Raw genomic sequence first — 19,964 nt, 5'->3', positions numbered from 1 at the left:
TAAGAAATGACAGGAAACAGGATGTTACAATTTTCCCACACTTAAATTAGATTTCGTTCTCGAAATCAGTTCTCGCTTTTACTTCATGATATCACCCCTTGAGGGCCCTTCAAACCTGACTCCTTTAATGTAGCTGAGGTAACTGAAATGGCACCATCTGAAACCATCATCAATAATAGTTTCACCCTAGGCTCGAGTTGTCACACCCCCGAACCGGAATGGCAGAAATGCCCGAGGCGAATGACTTCATCTTGTAGTATCATAACAAGTGTGTATAAATGAAACATAGACATCATCATCACCATGCATAAAATATAAAAACATACATATTTTACATCATTGTGTTTGTTGATAAAATTACATCCCAAAAATATCAAGTTTATGATGAAAACAAAATACACAACATCCAAAAGTCCAAAGCTGCCAACCTGCTTAATGTGTTACTGGGAATACAAGTTATTTTGAAAGCGTCAGCATATAAAATGTTGGTGAGTTCATAATCATATTTCTAAGAAAACTTGGTATTAGTTGCAAACTCCAGAAAATCCGATATTTTCTTGTAAAAATAGTTTGTGAGTTTTTTTTTTCAAATCTCGTATTATAGTATGTGTATCCTTGTTATATCTTGTTTGAAAAATGTATCGAGAGTGATTTCTAGAAAATCCTGTATTTTTTGTGTCATGAGAAAAATGTGGTCTTAAACCCAAAGACCGGAGTGAGGTGGATAGTACTAATAATCTACACCGTGCTTATACTTTGCAAAACTGAGTGGCATGTATATTCAACGTAAAATTTATAATAGTTTTGTTATTCTCTATGTGAGTCGTTATAACCATACTAATATAACGGAGTGTCTGTCTTGACGTTCTTCAGGCGTTGGTTTCATAGAAGACTTTTGCCACCCTAGACTGGCCTGTCTAGCTGTAGCGAGCAGCTCAAGTGTGGGGTATCAACCCCGTATAGATCTATACACAAATTCTCGTTCTCCCTCCAGGAGACTCTGGTTATAACTACAGGACTTACAGTGTACACTTAGGTAGTTACGGTGAAGGTGCGTCTCACAAGAGTCTTAACGAAATTCTTATGCGAATAGTGTGCTTCATTATTTTACGTTAAAATAATGACATGAGTATATAATTTTTTACTATAACTCGTAAACAGTAAAAAACTAATCATTTTTATCGAGTGTGTCGGAATAGTTCGTTGTTTCATCGTTGTTATCAGAATAGTCGATTGTTAACAATATGTTCACGAGAGGCCCATTTTACACAAAATTGACATTTAGGCCCGATTATCATAAAATGTATCATACAAGGCCCAATTAGGATAAATGGGCCATATAAGGTCCCATTTTTGGTACAGACTGTTATAAGTGGCCCAAAAATGACCATTTCAGCCCAAAAATTCCGAAATTGACAATAAAGACCCATTTTTATAAAAAATGACATTTTTGGCCCAAAATATCGAAAATCACATAAAAGACCCATTTTTACCAAGATTATCAATAAAGCCCATTTTTAACAAAAATAACACTTTGGCCAATTAATGCCGACATTTATAATAAAAGTCCATATTTTTCTATGAAAAATGACACTTTTGGTCTCAATAATATTGAGAATGATAAATAAGGCCTACTTTTATGAAAAATGGCAAATATGACCCCATTTTTATAATTTCTTTAGTTTTGTGGTGATTATTCAAGCTTACTTAGCATCTTTTACCAAATATAATAAAAATCCATAATGTAAGTTATTCCAACCACTTCAAGGTTTGAGTAGATCTCAAAATTTTGGGGCTTCTAGGATAATATCACCACATATTAACACATAGACCACACAAAACATACACATACAAGCATACATAACAAGATTTTTCACAAAACTAGCTTGTATTCTCCACCAAAAGATAGTAAATCACGAAAACAAGGGGTATGAAGCTCACCTTGTATTCTCCCCCAAAAGATAGTAACATGGATTAAAACTATGGAGTTTGTCAATGACTTACCAGTTGTATGTTGCTTGAAGATAATCTTCTTGTAAGCACCCACAATCTCACGGTTTTTAGGAGGAAGGAATGAGAGGATTTTTGGAGAGTTAATAGGAATGAGAAATGTAGATGAGTTTGAATGGCAATATGATAGAGGTGGTGATGCTCGGCCGACTTTAGAGAAGAGGAGAGAGAGGAATTAGAGGTTAATACTTGATGGTTACTTGACTTGCATTGATACATCAAAATGCAATGGCCTAATTACATATTGTATATTAATGTGGTGTCAACTTTAACCCCCATTTCCCTTTATTTTTATTTGCTTTTTTTTGTATAGGGCCGAGAATAGGAGAGGGGAAAGGATTGGGCTTGGGTTTGATGTGGAACCGAGAACACCATGGCCCAATTAAGATTTTTCGGCCCATGAGGGCCCACATGCGAGTTTGCGGCGCAAAAGGGGTAAGTGAAAGGGTTCTCAGCCCAAATAGAGCCCATTATGTCTTAAAATAATTCATCATGGCCCAATAAGGCCCATTACAAGTTTACGGGCCAAAACTGTTTTGATGAAGAGTTTTCGGCCCATCTATGGCCTAAGTAAGGTGTTCACAGCCCAATAAGGGTCTTATGACCCAAAATACTATTGCTTAATGAATTTTGGCCCCAACTGTCACAACTAGAAATTCTTATGCCTTGTAAACTACAGCAACTAAGTCAAATTGTGAATCAAAGACATGAGAGCATGTATGATGCATACTCTATAACAACATAATTTCAATCAAACACTTCATACAAGCATTTCAATATAGTCATTAAGCAATTGGAAACCCTAGAAGTTCTTGTTTAGGTCCATTTTGGACTAGGACTTCCTTATTGGGCCCAATGGACCAATAAGCTTCCAATTTGACTACCTTGGGCTTAGAACTCTTAAATGGGCTCTAATTGGACCCACATTCATTTATTTTAACATTTTTGGCCATAATGGGCCTAGAATAAAATAAAATACCCTTATTGCGCCATAACAAATCTAATTAACCAAATTGGGCCATGTGGCACCCTAGGAGTCCAATGGGCCGAAAGACAAACAATACGGGCCCATGATTTGGATTTAAGCACCAAAGGCCCAAGTCTCCATCTCTCCCCTCTATCTCTCGGCCCAAGTAAAAAAAAAGGGAAAGAAAAGAAGAAATTGAGAATTAAGGAGGATTAGCCACCTCCTTAATACCTATGGGACATCCAAGCATATCTCACATGTTTCCATGCATGTCCTCTCACTTCTCTCTCTCTTATTCTTCTATTACTCTCGGCCGAGAGTATCACACACCCACACATAATCATTCACTTAACACTCTCAAGAACACACCACAAATCCTTTCACTTTCCCTTCAAAAATTTCGAGATTTAAGGACTTTGCAAGGAGGATTCTTCACAAAAATCATCATCTTAGGTAAGTTGATGCTTGGATCCACACTCTAGACTCCTTGTTCTATCAAAAATCTCTTCTTAACTCATATGAAATCATGATCTTGTATCTTAGAACCCCCTAAATTCAAGATCTTCCAAGAAAAGGTTGCTAGGGCCGAAAATAGCAACAAACTCTTCTCTTTTCTTCTTCAAATCGAAACCACAACGCAAGGTGAGCTTCATACCCCCTATTTTTCTGTTTTTATAAGTTTTTGTGGGGGAGAATACAAGCAAAAGTGTAGATCTATGAGTTCATGTATGTCTTGTGTGATTTTATGCGTGTATGTATGATTTTATGTGTTATGTGATGATTATGTTAGCTAAAAATACCTAAAAACTGAGACATACAACATGAGGGATGAAATGAACATATCTTATATCATTTCACACAAACCAAGTCCAGAAAAATAACCAAGTTGGCTAATATGAACATTTTTGGGCTTAAAACCCATTTTTAGGCTTAAAATGCTAAAAATACAAAACTAAAGGGCCCAAAATGACAAAATATAAATTCTGACGGTTGAAATGAGTCAAAACAGTTTCTAATATGTATTTTCTGAAAATTTACATTCTTGAAGGGTTAAAATGTGAATTTTAAACATAATGGGCCAAAAATGGACTTTTCGGCCCAATAAAGCCCCAAATTGCGAGATTTTTGATTTGGAGGGGCTGAAACTGCACATTTCTGTAAAACAGGGGACTACTAGTGTACCAAGTCCATTTCAAGGGTTAAAAATTCTTTTCAAATTAAAAAAGGACCAAAGATGCAAAAATTTTCCATTTTGGGCCAAAATTGTAAAAGTTGCGAAAATGGGGGTTTCAACCGAGGAAATTTCATTTTTGAGGGACTTAAGCTGTTTATTAAATAGACCTAGGCTAAAAATGTCTTTTAAAAAATTCTTAGTACTAAAGTGTCAAGAAAAATGGTTCAAGGACTAAAAGTGGAATTTCTTTCATATAAAGGGCTAAAAGTATAAATTTTATCCAAGGAGGGGCTTCTAAAAGAAAAACTCTATTTTTTTACAATAAGTCTCTTAAGGTAAAAATTCGAGTACCACGGCTACCAGCGAAACGTATTAGCAAATACACCCTCAACACCCAAAAATCGTTACCAAACGAATTGATTCGGTCTCGAATCAATAACAAATCACAAATCAATTAACAATGATACTTCAATACACACACGGAAACTTTACGAGAAGTCAATACACCATCTTTGGGCACAAAAGTTTCAAATCGTGCTTGTTGGGCCTAGCTAGCCCAATGACATGATCTTTAGGCCAAGGGAACGCGCTTACATGTTATTGGGCCTTATATGACCTAGTTTCGTGTAAAAGGACTTTCAATAGCTTTATTGTGTTGTTGGGCCCCAAGGGTCCTTTGGTACTGCTAGCAAATTCAAGAAGTCAAATGCGAGTCGGGCCAAGGGCCTTTCGCATTCACGATAGCCTTGAACGACTCATGGAAATAACGGGGGCTTCGTACCCTCTTTTCTCCTCGGTTGTGGGGCTATGAGAAGTCAGGGTGGTTGGATTAAGTGAGTAGTACGGACGACGCCTAAGGGATCGTTTGTATAGTTGTAAACTAGTCATTTTCATTAATGCATGATTATAACGACTCACAACCCGTAATTAATCCAATGTCACCTGGAATTATCGAAAACAACTTCGTATCGGAATAATACTAACTCAACCTCGTAATTTAATGTATTGGGAAAACATCGGGTTTTCCTGGGAAATTCAACGCTCTTAATTATGTGATATATACAAAGTTTAACAATTACTCACATTCATAATAATCAACAAGCATACTTACGGATCTTCACACTTTTCTTACTTACAATAATCTTTTCAGAAAATATCGGATTTTCTGGTGGTTTTCGACATTATACAAATCATTTATTTTCAAACCTTACTTATGAACTCACCAACATTTCATATGTTGACGTTTTTCAAAAATACTCATATTCTTAGGTAACAGGTAAATCGAAGGAAAAATGTACCCAGTGATGTCTTGTTGTTTGTTTAATTAGTATCGAACAATTTACGTTTTGGAAATGTAATGTTTTGAAACAATGTACTAAATGTAAACAATACCGGTTGTAATATTTCAATGCATGGTGATGAATGATGTTATGTTTCATGTATATTCATTGTGATGGTATTTAATTGAGTCACAATAGCCCTCAGACGTTTCCGCCGTCTGGTTCGGGGGTGTGACACCAACTAAGGCCCAAATGTGGAGTATTGGCCCAAAAGAGTCAAATCGAAGGGTTATTGGCCCATTAAGGCCCAATAAGATGAGTCTGATCCATTAAGAGGTTTGAACCGAGAAGTCAATGTCCAAACCCAAAGTTGGGTTAATGAAGCTTTTTGGATTTGGTTTAGGGCTTTTACGAAGAAGTTTCGACTGAATTCAAGTTTTTGGATGTATAAACTGATATATCATTGAATTTGGTTCACATACAAACATAACGTTACATTGTTGCACAAAGAGTATCTTGTTCATGAATAGGGAAAACCTATCCCTAAAATGCTAGTTGTGACATGAGTCAAAGAAACTGAGACCCCAAAATCTAACGGAACCCTCGGCGCAACTAAACCGACCGTAAATATATAGATTTGATCACCCCAAACCTTCTCGTCCAAACGTCATCATGCTAATCCCACACATAAGTGTACCATCATAACGAAAACCAATTGGTCACATACTAAACTAGACCATGTTCCTGTTGGATTAGTGTCTAAGTCCATAACTATAATTGGTAAGACTTGACCTGACTCGGCATGGTCCATTTGGGTTGCATGGCATCGGAACATTTGGATAGACCGTTTGTGAGAAAAAGACATTTGTGACATATTAATATAGTATAAGTTCTAATATATTAATATGAAATCATGCTATTTAATTAGTATTGATCAAGAATTAATTTGGACATAATTTAGTGATCAAAAGAGACTAATTAAATATATGGGGATTGATTGTGTAAATCATTAATTCTTATACATGTGGGCTTATGATCCAAGATTCCTTATGTTGGGTTTAACCCATGTTGTGACCCATGGATACTCCATGGAGGTTAAAACCCATGGAGCATAAGGAATGGGTAAAGTCATGAGTTACATGGTGTAACCCTAATAGCCACACTATATAAAGGCCCATTTAGCACAAGAAATTGGCACTAGTGATACATATATGAGGGCTAGCCGATTTGAGCATAAAGTGTCTTCTTCTCATGGTTATTCCAAGTGTTGATGATGTTGTGTGAACCATTTGAGGTGTCACACTTAGGGCACTAGGCTCTCGAGCTTCATGGAGTCAAGTCACATCATGAGGTATGTATTCTAACTTGTTATATTACCCAAGTATTAAAAGATTGTATGCTAGATAGGGTAATACCTTGGAATATTCATATTTGCATGTATAATAGAGAAAACATAGATCCAAGGTATTTAGGGTTGCATGTACACTTAGGAGCGTTAGAATGCTCAAAACCCAACAATTCCTACTCAGCTCCGTCAGCCCTATTTAGCTATCTATTGTCAACACGCAGGCTCACCCCTGGTCCACTAATCAACAAGAGCACTCAGGCTTACCCTCGATTGAAGAACTCACAGCTTGACAAGATACACATCGATCCTAACAAGACTTAACTGAACCTACCAGGACTTTAGGCCTTGACTCAAACTTCTAAGACCCAATCAAAGAAGAACAAACAATGAAGCCCTCATGATATCCCTCAACCTGGGTTCCTAACACCCTAGAGTTACAGAATAGGCATGCCCTAAAGATTTCTATCGCAAGTAAAAATAATATGACTCTAAGGGAAATGCAACAACTGACGGTGATCTTGGTGTGAAATTAGAAAATTCAGTAGTTGTGTGGAAGTTTTGAACTTGGAGAAATCCGACTAAGAACTGAACCTTGGCATAGGGTCTTCCTTCTATGAGGTTCCACTCCCCCCCCCCCCCACTTGAAATATGCTAGAATCTGACAACTTCATAGTTTTTTGATACCCAAACCAACTTGTACTCTACTACTTGATCCCAATAACTGATATCCAGATACACAGGAAAACTTAAACCCACACAATATTCACAAATTCCAACATGCATGCAATCTGAGGACAATGATTATTAATCCATTCATAATAAGAAATCAATTTAAAAAGAGCTAAATAAGATCATTTCATTTGTATGGTCATCCCAAATTACAAATGATCTTGATACAAAACATAAATTACAAATAAATGCCATCAATGTAGCAATCTCCAAAATAGAAGAACTGATAACTCAAACCTCGACCCCAAAACTCTCGATGTCCAATGATAACTGTCGGGTAACTGCCAAGCTAGGGATGTAGGGTCTAGCACCTCATCGAAAAGGAGAAATGGATAACGAGCTTTGATGTGTCCCTCCTTGCAACAATGGAAACAAACCTGCATACCCCGCCTACAATCCCTACCAAAATGACCCTCTTCGCAACACATGCGGCACAAAAACGATCGGCACATTCGATCATGAAACTTCCCGCACCTGCCATTCTGGGAACTCCTCCCCTCAGCTGATCATGAACTAGGGTCGGCGAACATGACACGCTTGGCCATCGATAGAGACTGTCTTGAAGTTATTCCCTCCCACTTCTGTTGAATCTCCAACTCGAACTCCCTCATCTTGACGCTTGACTGCATCTTGGTCAAGTTCTAGTACTACTGAGTAGATACAAACTCTCGAATCTTCTTCTTGAGCATACTCAAGTATCACAACATATGCACCTGCTCTGAAGCGGCACACTCAGGGCAGAAAAGCGCTCTCTTAGTAAAGATCTTGTCGATCTCCATTATTGACTCAATCTTCTGATTGAGCGATGGGTACTCCAATGCCAGTCGCTCCCGCTCAACAAGAGGAACACACTCTACTCGGAACATATCTAGAAACTGCTCCCAAGTCACTATAGTTTGCTCTATATTAGAAAAGCCCTGGGTCACAAACTCCCACCAATCCTTCACACCCCAACGAAGAAGATTCAATGCAAACTTCAACTTCTGGTCCCCGAGACATGAACACGTGAAGAAACATCTCTCTACACCAGAAATCCATCTCAAAGCGATGATCTGGTCCTTGTCGCCTCTGACCTCTAAAGTCTTCAGATACCTGAACTCTCGATACTGTATCGCCCCACCTCCCCGAGATCATGAAATAGGAACGACTGTTATGGCTGTGATTATAGCTATCTGCGTGACGACGACATAGCACCGATCAAACACCTCGATGAACGCAGTCTTGACCGACCCAAACAACTCTGGAATCGCCTGGACAATCCATTAGCAATGATCCTACGGATCTCCTCCTCACTCAGACCTTCTCTCCCAGTGTCACCAGCTCTTGATCATGAACCTTCAATAGTTGCCATATTGAAAATATACCATGAAAAGATCAGACATCAAAACACAATGTTCATCACACCAGGACACAATCCTATTGCAATTAATATATTTAATTAATTATTATATGAAATTTAATATAAATGAAAACAACAACAAAATGTCATGTGGAAAAAAATTAATTGAAAATAACCACAAAATGGCATGTGGCGAAATCAATGCGACTATGATGTGTGACAAAAAGATTTTTATTTATTAGTGTAATTAAAATTAAAGTGTTTTTTCTATTTTAAATTTTAACAAATAATTTATATAAATAAACAAAGGAAGCTAATAGAGTTTTAATTTACAATATTTGAAATTAGAAGGAAAATCAATTAATAAAATTGATATATACATTTATTATTATATTTATTGCAATTAATATATTTTATTAACTATTATATGAAATTTAATAAAAATAAAAACAACCACAAAATGTCATATAGGAAAATTTTAATTGAAAATAATCACAAAATGACATGTAACGAAATCAATGAGAGTGCGACATGTTAAAAAAAAGATTATTTATTAGAGTAAATTTTAGTAAGGAAGATATATTCCTCTTTAAATTGTTCAAGAGATAGATGGTTTCTATACTTAGGCCCTGTTTGATTTGCATCTGACCGAGTCAAGTCAGACATTTTTGGCTTACTCGGTCAGCTAAGAGTGTTTGATTAACAAAATATGGGTGTCTGACTCGGTCAGCAAGGCCCGAGTGAGAAAGAGATGGGGGGATGGCTGACTGGGAAATTAATAAAAACTTTCCACTTCTACCCTTAAAAATTCGGTGCACAGCAAATTAAAAAAGGGTAGTGGGAATCGAACACATGTTCTTATGTTCACAAAGTCACATCTTTTCCACTATGCTAGAAGGCCTTTTTGTTATATTTGCTCAAATATTTTATATAATGTGTAACGCTGGTTATTATTATTATTATTATTATTATTATTATTATTATTATCATCATCATCATTATTATTTTTATTATCTTTATTATTAATATTAATATTATTATTATTATTATTATTATTATTATTATTATTATTATATTGCATAAAAACGAATAGCGCATCAGGGTAAATTAGTCATTTGGCATCAGTCAGCACGTTCAGCCAGATATACAATCAAACAATATGATTTCTTATCCGATAAGAATTTCTTACTAAGACACATAATTCTCAATCACCACTTTCTCAGTGAGCAACTATCAACTATCAAATGGGCCTTAGTCTTACTTACTATAAGAGATGGACTATCAAATGGGCCTTAGTCTTACTTACTATAAGAGATGGACGAAATTTGTTATTTAAGCTTTTACAAATGATAAAATCCGCTCCAAAAACATTTAACCTTTTAAATAAAATATTAATAAAAATATACGTTCATTAATTATACAGCCGACATTGAGGAGTAAACTTATCCAGCTAGACACTTCCAAGACACATTTCCCACACTGTTTACTACAAAACACATGCCTTGTAGATCTTGATTTTGATAGATGTCTGTGCTGAGCCTTTGAAAAGGTCAAAACTTCTCTTTCTCTTTGACCAAAATAATTTTTACGTTAATGGATTTGACTTTTTTTTTTTCTTAACTCCACCCCATCCATCCCAAATTCAAAATCGTAGAATGCTATTTAACATTATTCACAACCACTTCAACAAAAGACCTTTAGTTTCGTTCATCCATTTATTCAAGATTTACAAATGAACCCTAAGTATCATTCTTGATATCGCTTTTAACTATTTTGTTGAAGTATCTGCTATGGGTGATTCTCAAAAGGAGATAGAAGTTCCTTCGTTCTTTGTATGTCCGATTTCTCTAGATATCATGAAAGACCCTGTCACTCTCTCCACAGGAATAACATACGATCGTGAAGCCATAGAGAAATGGTTGTATACTCGAAAGAATAGCACGTGTCCCATCACCAAACAAGTTCTCACCGATTTAGAGCTCACCCCAAACCACACCCTTCGTCGATTGATCCAATCTTGGTGCACAATTAATGGGCCATATGGTGTCGAAAGATTCCCCACTCCACGGATCCCAATCTCCAAATCACAAATCTTGAAGCTTCTACAAGATTCTAAGTCTCCCAATCTGCAGATGAAGTGTTTGAAGAGGCTAAAGACGATTGTTTTGGAAAGTGATATGAATAAACGGTCAACGGAAGCAGTTGGAGCAGCTGAATACCTGTCGTACATCATATGTAACCCTAATTGTAATCTGTCGTCACCATCACCGGCGATTGAAGTTTCTCAGATCGACGGATTTGATAATTTGCCGACAGATATTGACGAAGCGGTGAGCATCCTTTACCACCTTCATTTGTCAAAAACCGGCCTTAAATCCTTGTTTGGAAGGACCGGAGAGTTTGTTGACGCATTGACTAGAGTGATGGAACGCGCCACCAATTATGAGTCACGCGCTTATGTCGTCTTATTGCTGAAGTCCATGTTCGAGGTGGCTGAACCCATTCAAATGATATCCATAAAGCCTCATCTCTTCAAGGTGATTACACAAATCTTGGCCAATCAAATCTCACAAAAGGCAACGAAAGCTGCACTGAAATTACTTATCGGCGCTTGCCCATGGGGGCGGAATAGGATAAAAGCGGTGGAGGCAGGAGTAGTTTCAGTATTAATCGAGACCCTCCTCGATTGTACTGATCAAAAAAGGGTCCCGGAGATGGCGTTGACACTGTTAGACCATCTTTGCCAGTGTGCTGATGGCCGAGCGGAGCTCTTGAAACATGGTGCAGGTTTAGCGGTGGTTTCAAAGAAAATCTTTCGTGTTTCACAGGTGGCAAGTTCAAGGGCTGTGAGGATACTTCATGCAGTGGCAAAGTTCTCGGGAAATACGAGTGTAGTACAAGAGATGTTGCAGTTGGGGGTGGTGGGAAAACTATGTTTCGTGTTACAAGTAGAGTGTGGGAGCAAGACGAGCGAGAAAGCTAGCGAGATTCTCAAGATGCATGCTAGGGCTTGGAAGAATTCCTCATGTATACCCTATGAGTTGGTTTCTTCCTATCCTTCTTAGTACATCGATGCATCAAGATTTTTCTAATGTACAAGAGTTTTATAAGTGAAACTCTTTAATTTGTATGAGACGTCAGTTATATATAGTTGCGAAAACAACTGTTTTTTCATCATATGCATCCTGGAAAAGAAAAAAGAATAAGTTTGTTGTTAGTTGTTCTTGTACAAGTACATGTTTCTGTGATGTTTTAACAATTGGCATCTAAATTCGGGTGTGAAATAGGCATTAGCGGCGGCAAACAACTTTCGTGTTATTTGTCCCTGCTAAAGGTGTGTGTCGCCGCTAAAGGTTATTTAACGTCGATCCGTGTCAAACACCGAGGTGAAATCATAGCCATTGATTTAGTGCCTAATCCAACGACTAGAAATTCACATCGTACACAAACTTTAGTGGCGACACCTTTACCGACGACAGTGTCACCAGTATTACTCGAAAAAAATACCACCAAAGATTCCCTCCAAAGGTGTCATCGATATTACTCCATTCGTCGTCGCTAAAGGGTATTGCCGCCGCTAATATCTGTCATCGCTAATACCTTGTGCGGATAAGACACCTCTTCCCTCGTTCTTTTCCGTTTTGTCGCATTTTCTTCCTTAGTCAATTTTCTCCAACGAAACCTTGATTTTCTCTATCCAAAGCCACATCAACGTCCACTCTACCGGCAACCAAAGCACGTATTCGGTGACCCCAAAGGTATCACTGGCGACGTCACATCAGCGGCGACAAAGCACCATTTATGGCGACATTGACTGGTGAGGCTTTAGGGTTTTCTTTTTCTTTTTGATTTCGTTTTCTCCTCTCCCCCATTGAATATACCTTTTGGTTGAAGGAATTTCGAATATTTTACCAGATTTTTGAGATCCCTACCATGCTAAAACTGTTGCTATTAATACCCACCAACATTTTACCGCCACCACCATTGTTCTCGCCGGAATTTGCCTTCACAGCCACCACACCATAGGTTTTATTTTCCTGCTTTTTATATATAATATGTTCATTTTGTGTATATAGAAGTGTATTTATATGTGCATTTGTATGTATATGTGTATTTTGGATGTGTATGATGTATGTATATGTGATTGTATGTATTTGTATGTGTATCATGTATGTATATTTGTATGTATATAATATATGTATATATGTTTTTGCATGTGTACTATTTAAGTATATGTGTATTTGTATGTATAGAAAATTATGTATGTAGGGTGTATGTTTTTTCTACTTTGCTTATATTGTCCTAAGTTGTTGGTTTAACTTATAAGATTATTTTATTTTCTTTGTAGTTTGACATAAACAATGTTAAAAGACATGGCATGTAGTGTTGCACTTGAAAAATGGTTTCATTCCTTGCAACACGAAATAAAACCGGATGAAACGAGAATAGCGATGATGACGAGTAGCTACTTTTATAAAAAAAAATTAAAGTTATGTTGATTTTTTACTATTATAGACTAGTATTTTGGATATTTTGCATTATTTAAATTTGGATGAGTATTTTGAAGGATGTTGGATTAATATTTTGGACGGATGTTGGTTTAGATTAATATCATAATAATTTTTATATTTTTTTATATAGTTTTTTCTAATTTTAATGTTAAATACAAGAAAATGGAAAATATAATTATCAACGACGCCTTTAATGACGACACCCGGCTATTAGTAGCGATAAGCCTTTAGTGGCGACATGTCATTATAAGCGGCGACAGATAGTATTAACAGCGGCACTTTAAGTACTAACGACAAAGCATTAACGACGACCTTTTATAGACGACATGTTGCTACTAAAAGTATTAGCAGGGCTCCCAAACTTAATACTTTCCATTCTTGTAGTGCCACATTGCTTAGTGCATGAAATACAATATATATGAAAGTCTGTTTTCATAAACAAATTCATTTCTATATTTTCATATGATATTAGGCTGGAGGGTGTGGTGCCACCGAAACCGCACTCCCTTCACCGCCACATGTACGCTACGTCAGTTTTTACCAGACAAGTGTGGTTTCTTGCCACACCAAGGGAGTGGTGCCACACTTTTATTTCTTTATTTTTTTAGTTTTTTTTTTAACAATTTTAATTTAATAAACTTTTTTTAATAAAACAACATGTTTTTTCATTACCTGAAAATTAAAAAACCCATTACATTGAAAATTCAAAAAACATTACATTGCATTCCCGAACAAAAATACATATGAAAAAAAACACATTTTTGAGATTGGTGAATTTTTTAAAATAAAATAGAGAGAAGAGTGTTTTTTGTTTGAAAAAAAATGAAGTGTATGTAGTATTTTATAGGAAAGAAAAAAAAACGGTAGTATTTTGACCTGTTTCCTCCCAACCAATTACATTGCATGGCTATAGAGGGACGCGGTGCGGCCAAAACCGCAAGAGAGCGCAGTGAGGGGGCGGTGTTCGAGACTGAGGTGGCATAAATCGAGGCTCCAAACCGCGGCCATTCCTTACAGCCTTATGCATGTCGAATGAGAAGAAATAACATTTAAAACACAGTATATTTCCCTTACTCTCTAAACGTACCAATTGATTAATATATAAGATTTTAAACTCCAATTAACGAGCAAGTAGTAGTTTATTTATGTTCTAAATGACCTGACTACTAGAAACCATGTCTTTAGCGGCGACACAATTACCAGCGACATAAGATTTTAGCAGCGACTCTACCGTTTGTCGCCGGTAAAACCTCTGTCTCCGGTAACTGTGTCGCCGCTAAAGGTATGCCATCCGAATCTACGTTATCCCCTTCTGATACACCTCAGCCATTCGATCGAGTATCTCATCCAACGGTTGGGACGTCTTATCCGCACATACCTAATACCCGCGACATTTTGTCGCCGCTAAAAGTCGAAAATGTCGCCGCTAATAATGGTCTACAAAAAGACGCGGTACCATTCCATCCAGATAGTCGCCGCTGTTAACCTCTGTCGCCGATAAAAGCCAAATAGTCGCTGCTAAAGGCTATTACACACAAAAGCGGACGACTTCTGTTCTTTTGCTTCCTCTCTTCCATCAAACGCTTTGCTGCTTCTTCTTCCCCCAGTCTTTGCGTAGTTCTCGTCGATTTCAACATAAAATCTCACCACATTGTGAAATTGGGGATCAAAGGTGTTTAGGGGCTTCAATTAAACGAGTTAACTCATGATTTCTACCTCCATCTCGTGAAAAAAAAGAACTCTAAGTTGTTATATCTCATTGTCTTTCACTTTTAACTTCGATTTCTAGCTCCATTTGATGATTGATTGTAAATTATTTTTCAGTTTCATTGTTTTTGGTAGTTTTGTATTTGGGTTGGTGAGGGTATTTTGGGTGAAGAACAATTTTTCCGGCGACATATTCGTTGATTTCCACCACTACAGGTTCTATTTACTTCAATCCCTTGTAAAATTTGAGTTTAATTGCAAGCTATGTGTAGTTGTATCAATTATATGAAAATTGCCATATGTATCTGTATATGTGATATTATATGTATTTGGTGTGTGTATCTATGTAAATTTGGTGTGAAAATTGTCATATGTATCTATATATGTGAAATTATATGTATTTGTTATAAGTAGGATGTTATTATGTGTGTATTTGAATGTATGTATCTTTGTTGTATATGTGGTACATCAATGTAAAATTTATGTATTTTGTATAAGTAGGATGTTATGGTTTTATTTATGTGAAAGTATGTGTATTTGTTTTAAGTAGGATGTTATTATGTGTGTATGTGAATTTATTTGTATTTGGTGTATATGTGGTATATGTATGTGAAAGTATGTGAATTTCATGCTCTTATGTATTATGTGAAAAAGTATGTGGTTTTGGTATAAGTATGATGCTATAATTGAAAAAAAAATAATAAATTATTGTTATTAGAAAAAAAACACAAAGAAAATGTTATAAAATTGTTTAAAAACTTATATACGAATACTAGAAAGTTTTTAGTTTGTTCCCAACTTAACCCCAAGTTAACCAATAAGTTCTATCGTTACTTATAATCTTCAACTTAACTTATAATCTTGCAACATATTTATACAATGTTATAAATAAATAAAAAATTAATCTCGACGGTAAAAAAGAACAGCACAACAACATAATATAATTGTTTAAAGTATAATGCTATAATTGAAAAAAAGTGTTATAAATAAAAATAATATAAAAAGATACAATAGTAAGAAATGTTTTTTTATTGATATACCAAATTATTCATTTTTCTTTATTTAATATTTTATTCATTAAAAACTAATTGCTAAACATATAAAAATAAATCATTGTTATAGTTGGAAAAAAAAACACAAAAAATGTATAAAATTGTTTAAAAACTTATATACGAATACTAGATAGTTTTTAGTTTGTTCCCAAAACTAACCCCAAGTTAACCAATATGTTCTATAATTAACTTATAATCTTCAACTTAACTTATAATCTTGCAACATATTTATACAATGTTATAAATAAAAAAAATATATATTTTTGAATCTCGTGGTAAAAAAGAACAATACAACAATATAATATAATTGTTTAAAGTACATGCTATAATTCAAAAAAAGTGTTATAAATAAAAAAAGTTATAAAAAGATACAATAGTAAGAAATGTTTTTTTCAGGAAATGATGATAATATGGCTTTTGTTTATGTATACCATGACTGCTGTTATGAGTCGTGAACACGGGGGTGATGGAGTTGAGGACCCACCTCTCCCAGGTGGTAGAGGTGTTGGTCATCACGAGCAGAACGTTAAGTCTTATTATGAATTTTTATTTACTATTTTTGTTCAGCTATTATTAATTAGACACCATTTCTAATAATTCTTAATTACATTTGTAGTTGAGCGATGTGCACGAAGGAAAGTTCGAGGCAAAGCGAAAACTATAAAGCTTGAAAAAGCGATCTTACGGAACCAGGGCAAACCGATTAGCATGAAATATGATAGGGATATCACATTTGATCCCGTAGGAAAGCCGAAAGACATCTTTACCTGAGAAGTTGGAAAAACAATGTGGCACATGGTCCCTTTTGATAAATGGACTTAGAAGAAAGTTTCCCCTGCAATACAGTGCACCGTATTACAACATTTAGTGGTAATTATTTATTTAAATATGTTTTATATGGTTAACTATAATTGTTTTTTACTTAGTTAACTTTTTTTATAGATAAAGTTTGATTTGGATCAGATGTAACGGGATGTACAAGCTAATATGTTGACAGAGAGTTTTCAAACAACCTTGTTAAAAGGTTATCGAGAATGTAAAGCTGACGCAAAAGAATATTTTATGTCAGTCGGAGGGTATGAAGATATCCCGGGAGCATTAGCCAACCCTCCAAAGGGTATGGAAGTTGATAACTGGAAGAAAGCAGTTGAGTATTTCCAAGCAGACGAACACATAATTGCTTCAGAAAGGAACAAAAAAAATCTATGAAATGCAAACAAATGTGAATCGTGGGGGGTCGAGCTCATATAGCAGTACTTGCTATAAGAAGGTAACGTACGATAGATATAATTATTTATTTAAAATATAATCTAATTTTTAAAGTTAAACAGAACCTGAAGAGAATGGAAACGTTTCGCAAAGCTCATACCGATAAGAATGATGTATTTGTTACTGCTGAGGCGGAACAACAATATGTAAGTATTTAATTATAATTTTATCATATAATTAAATGTTTATTTATATTTAATTGTTACTCACTTTTGGGAGTTACAGAATCGGTTAGTTGAAGAGCTGTTAGAACAAAGTCAAGGTGAAAATGAGTTAACACCCGCTCAAGAAAGAGATGCGTTTGAGAAAGTATTAGGAAAGCGACGTGGCCATATTAGAGACATTGGCCGTAAACCTTCTGCTCTCCCGCCGATTCCATAGCCTTCACAACCATCACGACAACCATCACAGGTAAAACAATCTACTTTGGTTTGGTGGTGATTATTTGCTAAAAAGTTTGGTAATTAGGTTTTTATCCCAAGTGCAAAAAATAACAATGTACTTTGGTTTTTTGTCTTAGTTTAAAAATAGCAATCTACCTTAGCATCGTAAAAGGCATGTTGATTTGCTAATTTTCGTTTTGTGGTGATTATTTGCTAAAAAGTTTAGTGATTAGGTTTTTGTCCCAAGTGCAAAAAATAACAACATACTTTGGTTTTTTTGTCTTAGTTTAAAAATAACAATGTATTTTGATAGTTTTTGTTTATGTTTGATAATTTAACTTATAAGTTTATATATGTTGTTATTAATTATGTAGTTGGAAAATCTTCGTGCAATTCTCAACAACCCGACATGTAGGGATGAGCTTTATTCGTTTTTTCAATCCCAAAATAATCGAGGAAACGATGAGAACGAAGATGATGGTATGTAGTGATGAATTTTATTTGCATACGTTGTCACGCTTTGCTACTTAGTAGATTGTAAAACTTTGATTGTTTTTTGTAATTACCGGCAACACTAATACCAGACGACATTATTATTTTTTATATTTAATCGGATATTATGACTTTTGATATTTAATTAATTATAATCAGATGTTTGTTTTGTAATTAGCGTCGACACTATTATTTTTTATATTTAATTGAATGCTGTTATGTAATTACCGAGGACATTATTACCGGCAATCAAAATCGTTAATTAAAAGAAATTTAAAAAATGAAAATTGTTCACTACTACAAAAAGCATCATAAGACTCGCAAATTAGGACCCGGTTTTGGGAAAAACTGGGATATATTATGGAAAAAGCGGGTTCTATAAGAGAGATTGTAATATGACCCGGTTTAAATTAAGAATCGGGACATATACTAAAATTATACAAGCCGGTTTTGATCCACCGAATCGTGTCTTATAACCTTACAATTATATGACCCGTTTTTTAAAATAGAACCGGGCCTTATTCTCTTGCCCTGGAGAACAACTACACATCCAAACTCTTTTTAATCAAAAACAGTTTTTGCACATTTATGAAAAAACATTTATTACTCCTTTTTCATATATATTAGACTTGTACACACCATGTGTCTTATACAAACTTTGAAAACAAGTCATACTATACTAGGAAGCCATATGACCCATTTTCAACAACCAAGTGTTTGTACTTCATCTAGAAAATGCAAATGTGGCTTAATGACTTGTTTTTTGTTTTGAACAACTATGACTTTATTAAGCAACACACAAGAAGGAAGTTGGCAATATTAAGCAATAAGAAGAGCCAAAGAAACAAAAGCTAAGCTAAACAAACAAAGAACTAAAAGCAATAAGAAAACACCCCACAAGGGTAAAAAGGTCAAATAGCAAAGATGTATCCCACCAGCAACCTAGAGAGCATAGCAGACCATAACTTTAGCAAATGGATGAATAGAGGCAGAAAGCTTCACTCAACAAGCACCACACTGAAAAATGCCAAGCAGGGGCAAAATGGTCAATAAACCAAAAAAACCCCACAAACATCTAGAAAGAAATTAACAAGGACCACAAATAGAACCAGAGAAGATCAATAAAAGTATGCCAGCAGCTCCAAAGAACACCAGATAGATGATGCCTGCGCATTTGAGTAGATAAATAAATGAATACAACTATATTTTCTTCCTTATGACGTTGAAAATCATGCAGTGTGAAATAAATAGGTAAACAGATAAGATATACATTACTCAAATACTTAACTGATTATGAATAAAACTTTACATTTTAAAGCTAAAGAGATATTGATAAAAACATGGATTGAAAGATAATTACCACTGATTATCTATTTAATTGGTGTTTTTTCTTCCAGTCACGCACAAAAAAAAAAAAACAGAGACCATATGAAAAAAGTTGTGTTTATTCATGAATTAGCATACACAGAAAGTCACACGTGCAGAGAATCGATAAATCTTGTATGAAGGAGATGAAAATTGTATGATACAACACACATATTCTTCTTCATTAAGTCTGAGTATGTATCTTTAATCTTATTGTAGACTTGTAGTGTGTTAATTTAATTTAGAATTTTGGTTTTTTTAACAATTGAGGTCTGTGGTTAGCCTCAGATTTTTACATTTGAGTGGGTTAATGTTTAATGTTGGAAAACTTACATAAA

At 35.3% G+C, this 19,964-nt stretch overlaps 1 protein-coding gene across 1 annotated transcript; it reads left to right on the top strand.

Annotated features, from left to right (window-relative positions):
* Positions 1–10,475: 10,475 nt before the first annotated feature.
* LOC111898569 (E3 ubiquitin-protein ligase PUB23) lies at positions 10,476–12,064 on the top strand. The gene has a single exon (XM_023894465.3). It carries the CDS (start codon positions 10,638–10,640, stop codon positions 11,910–11,912), a length of 1,275 nt encoding a protein of 424 aa, XP_023750233.1. The 5' UTR covers positions 10,476–10,637; the 3' UTR covers positions 11,913–12,064.
* Positions 12,065–19,964: the final 7,900 nt, after the last annotated feature.

This window comes from Lactuca sativa, chromosome 2, assembly GCF_002870075.4.
Source record: "Lactuca sativa cultivar Salinas chromosome 2, Lsat_Salinas_v11, whole genome shotgun sequence".
NCBI classification, from domain to species: Eukaryota; Viridiplantae; Streptophyta; class Magnoliopsida; order Asterales; family Asteraceae; genus Lactuca; species Lactuca sativa.
The sequence above is the reverse complement of the archived record's forward strand: the minus strand, read 5'-3'. Positions and strand labels throughout refer to the sequence as shown.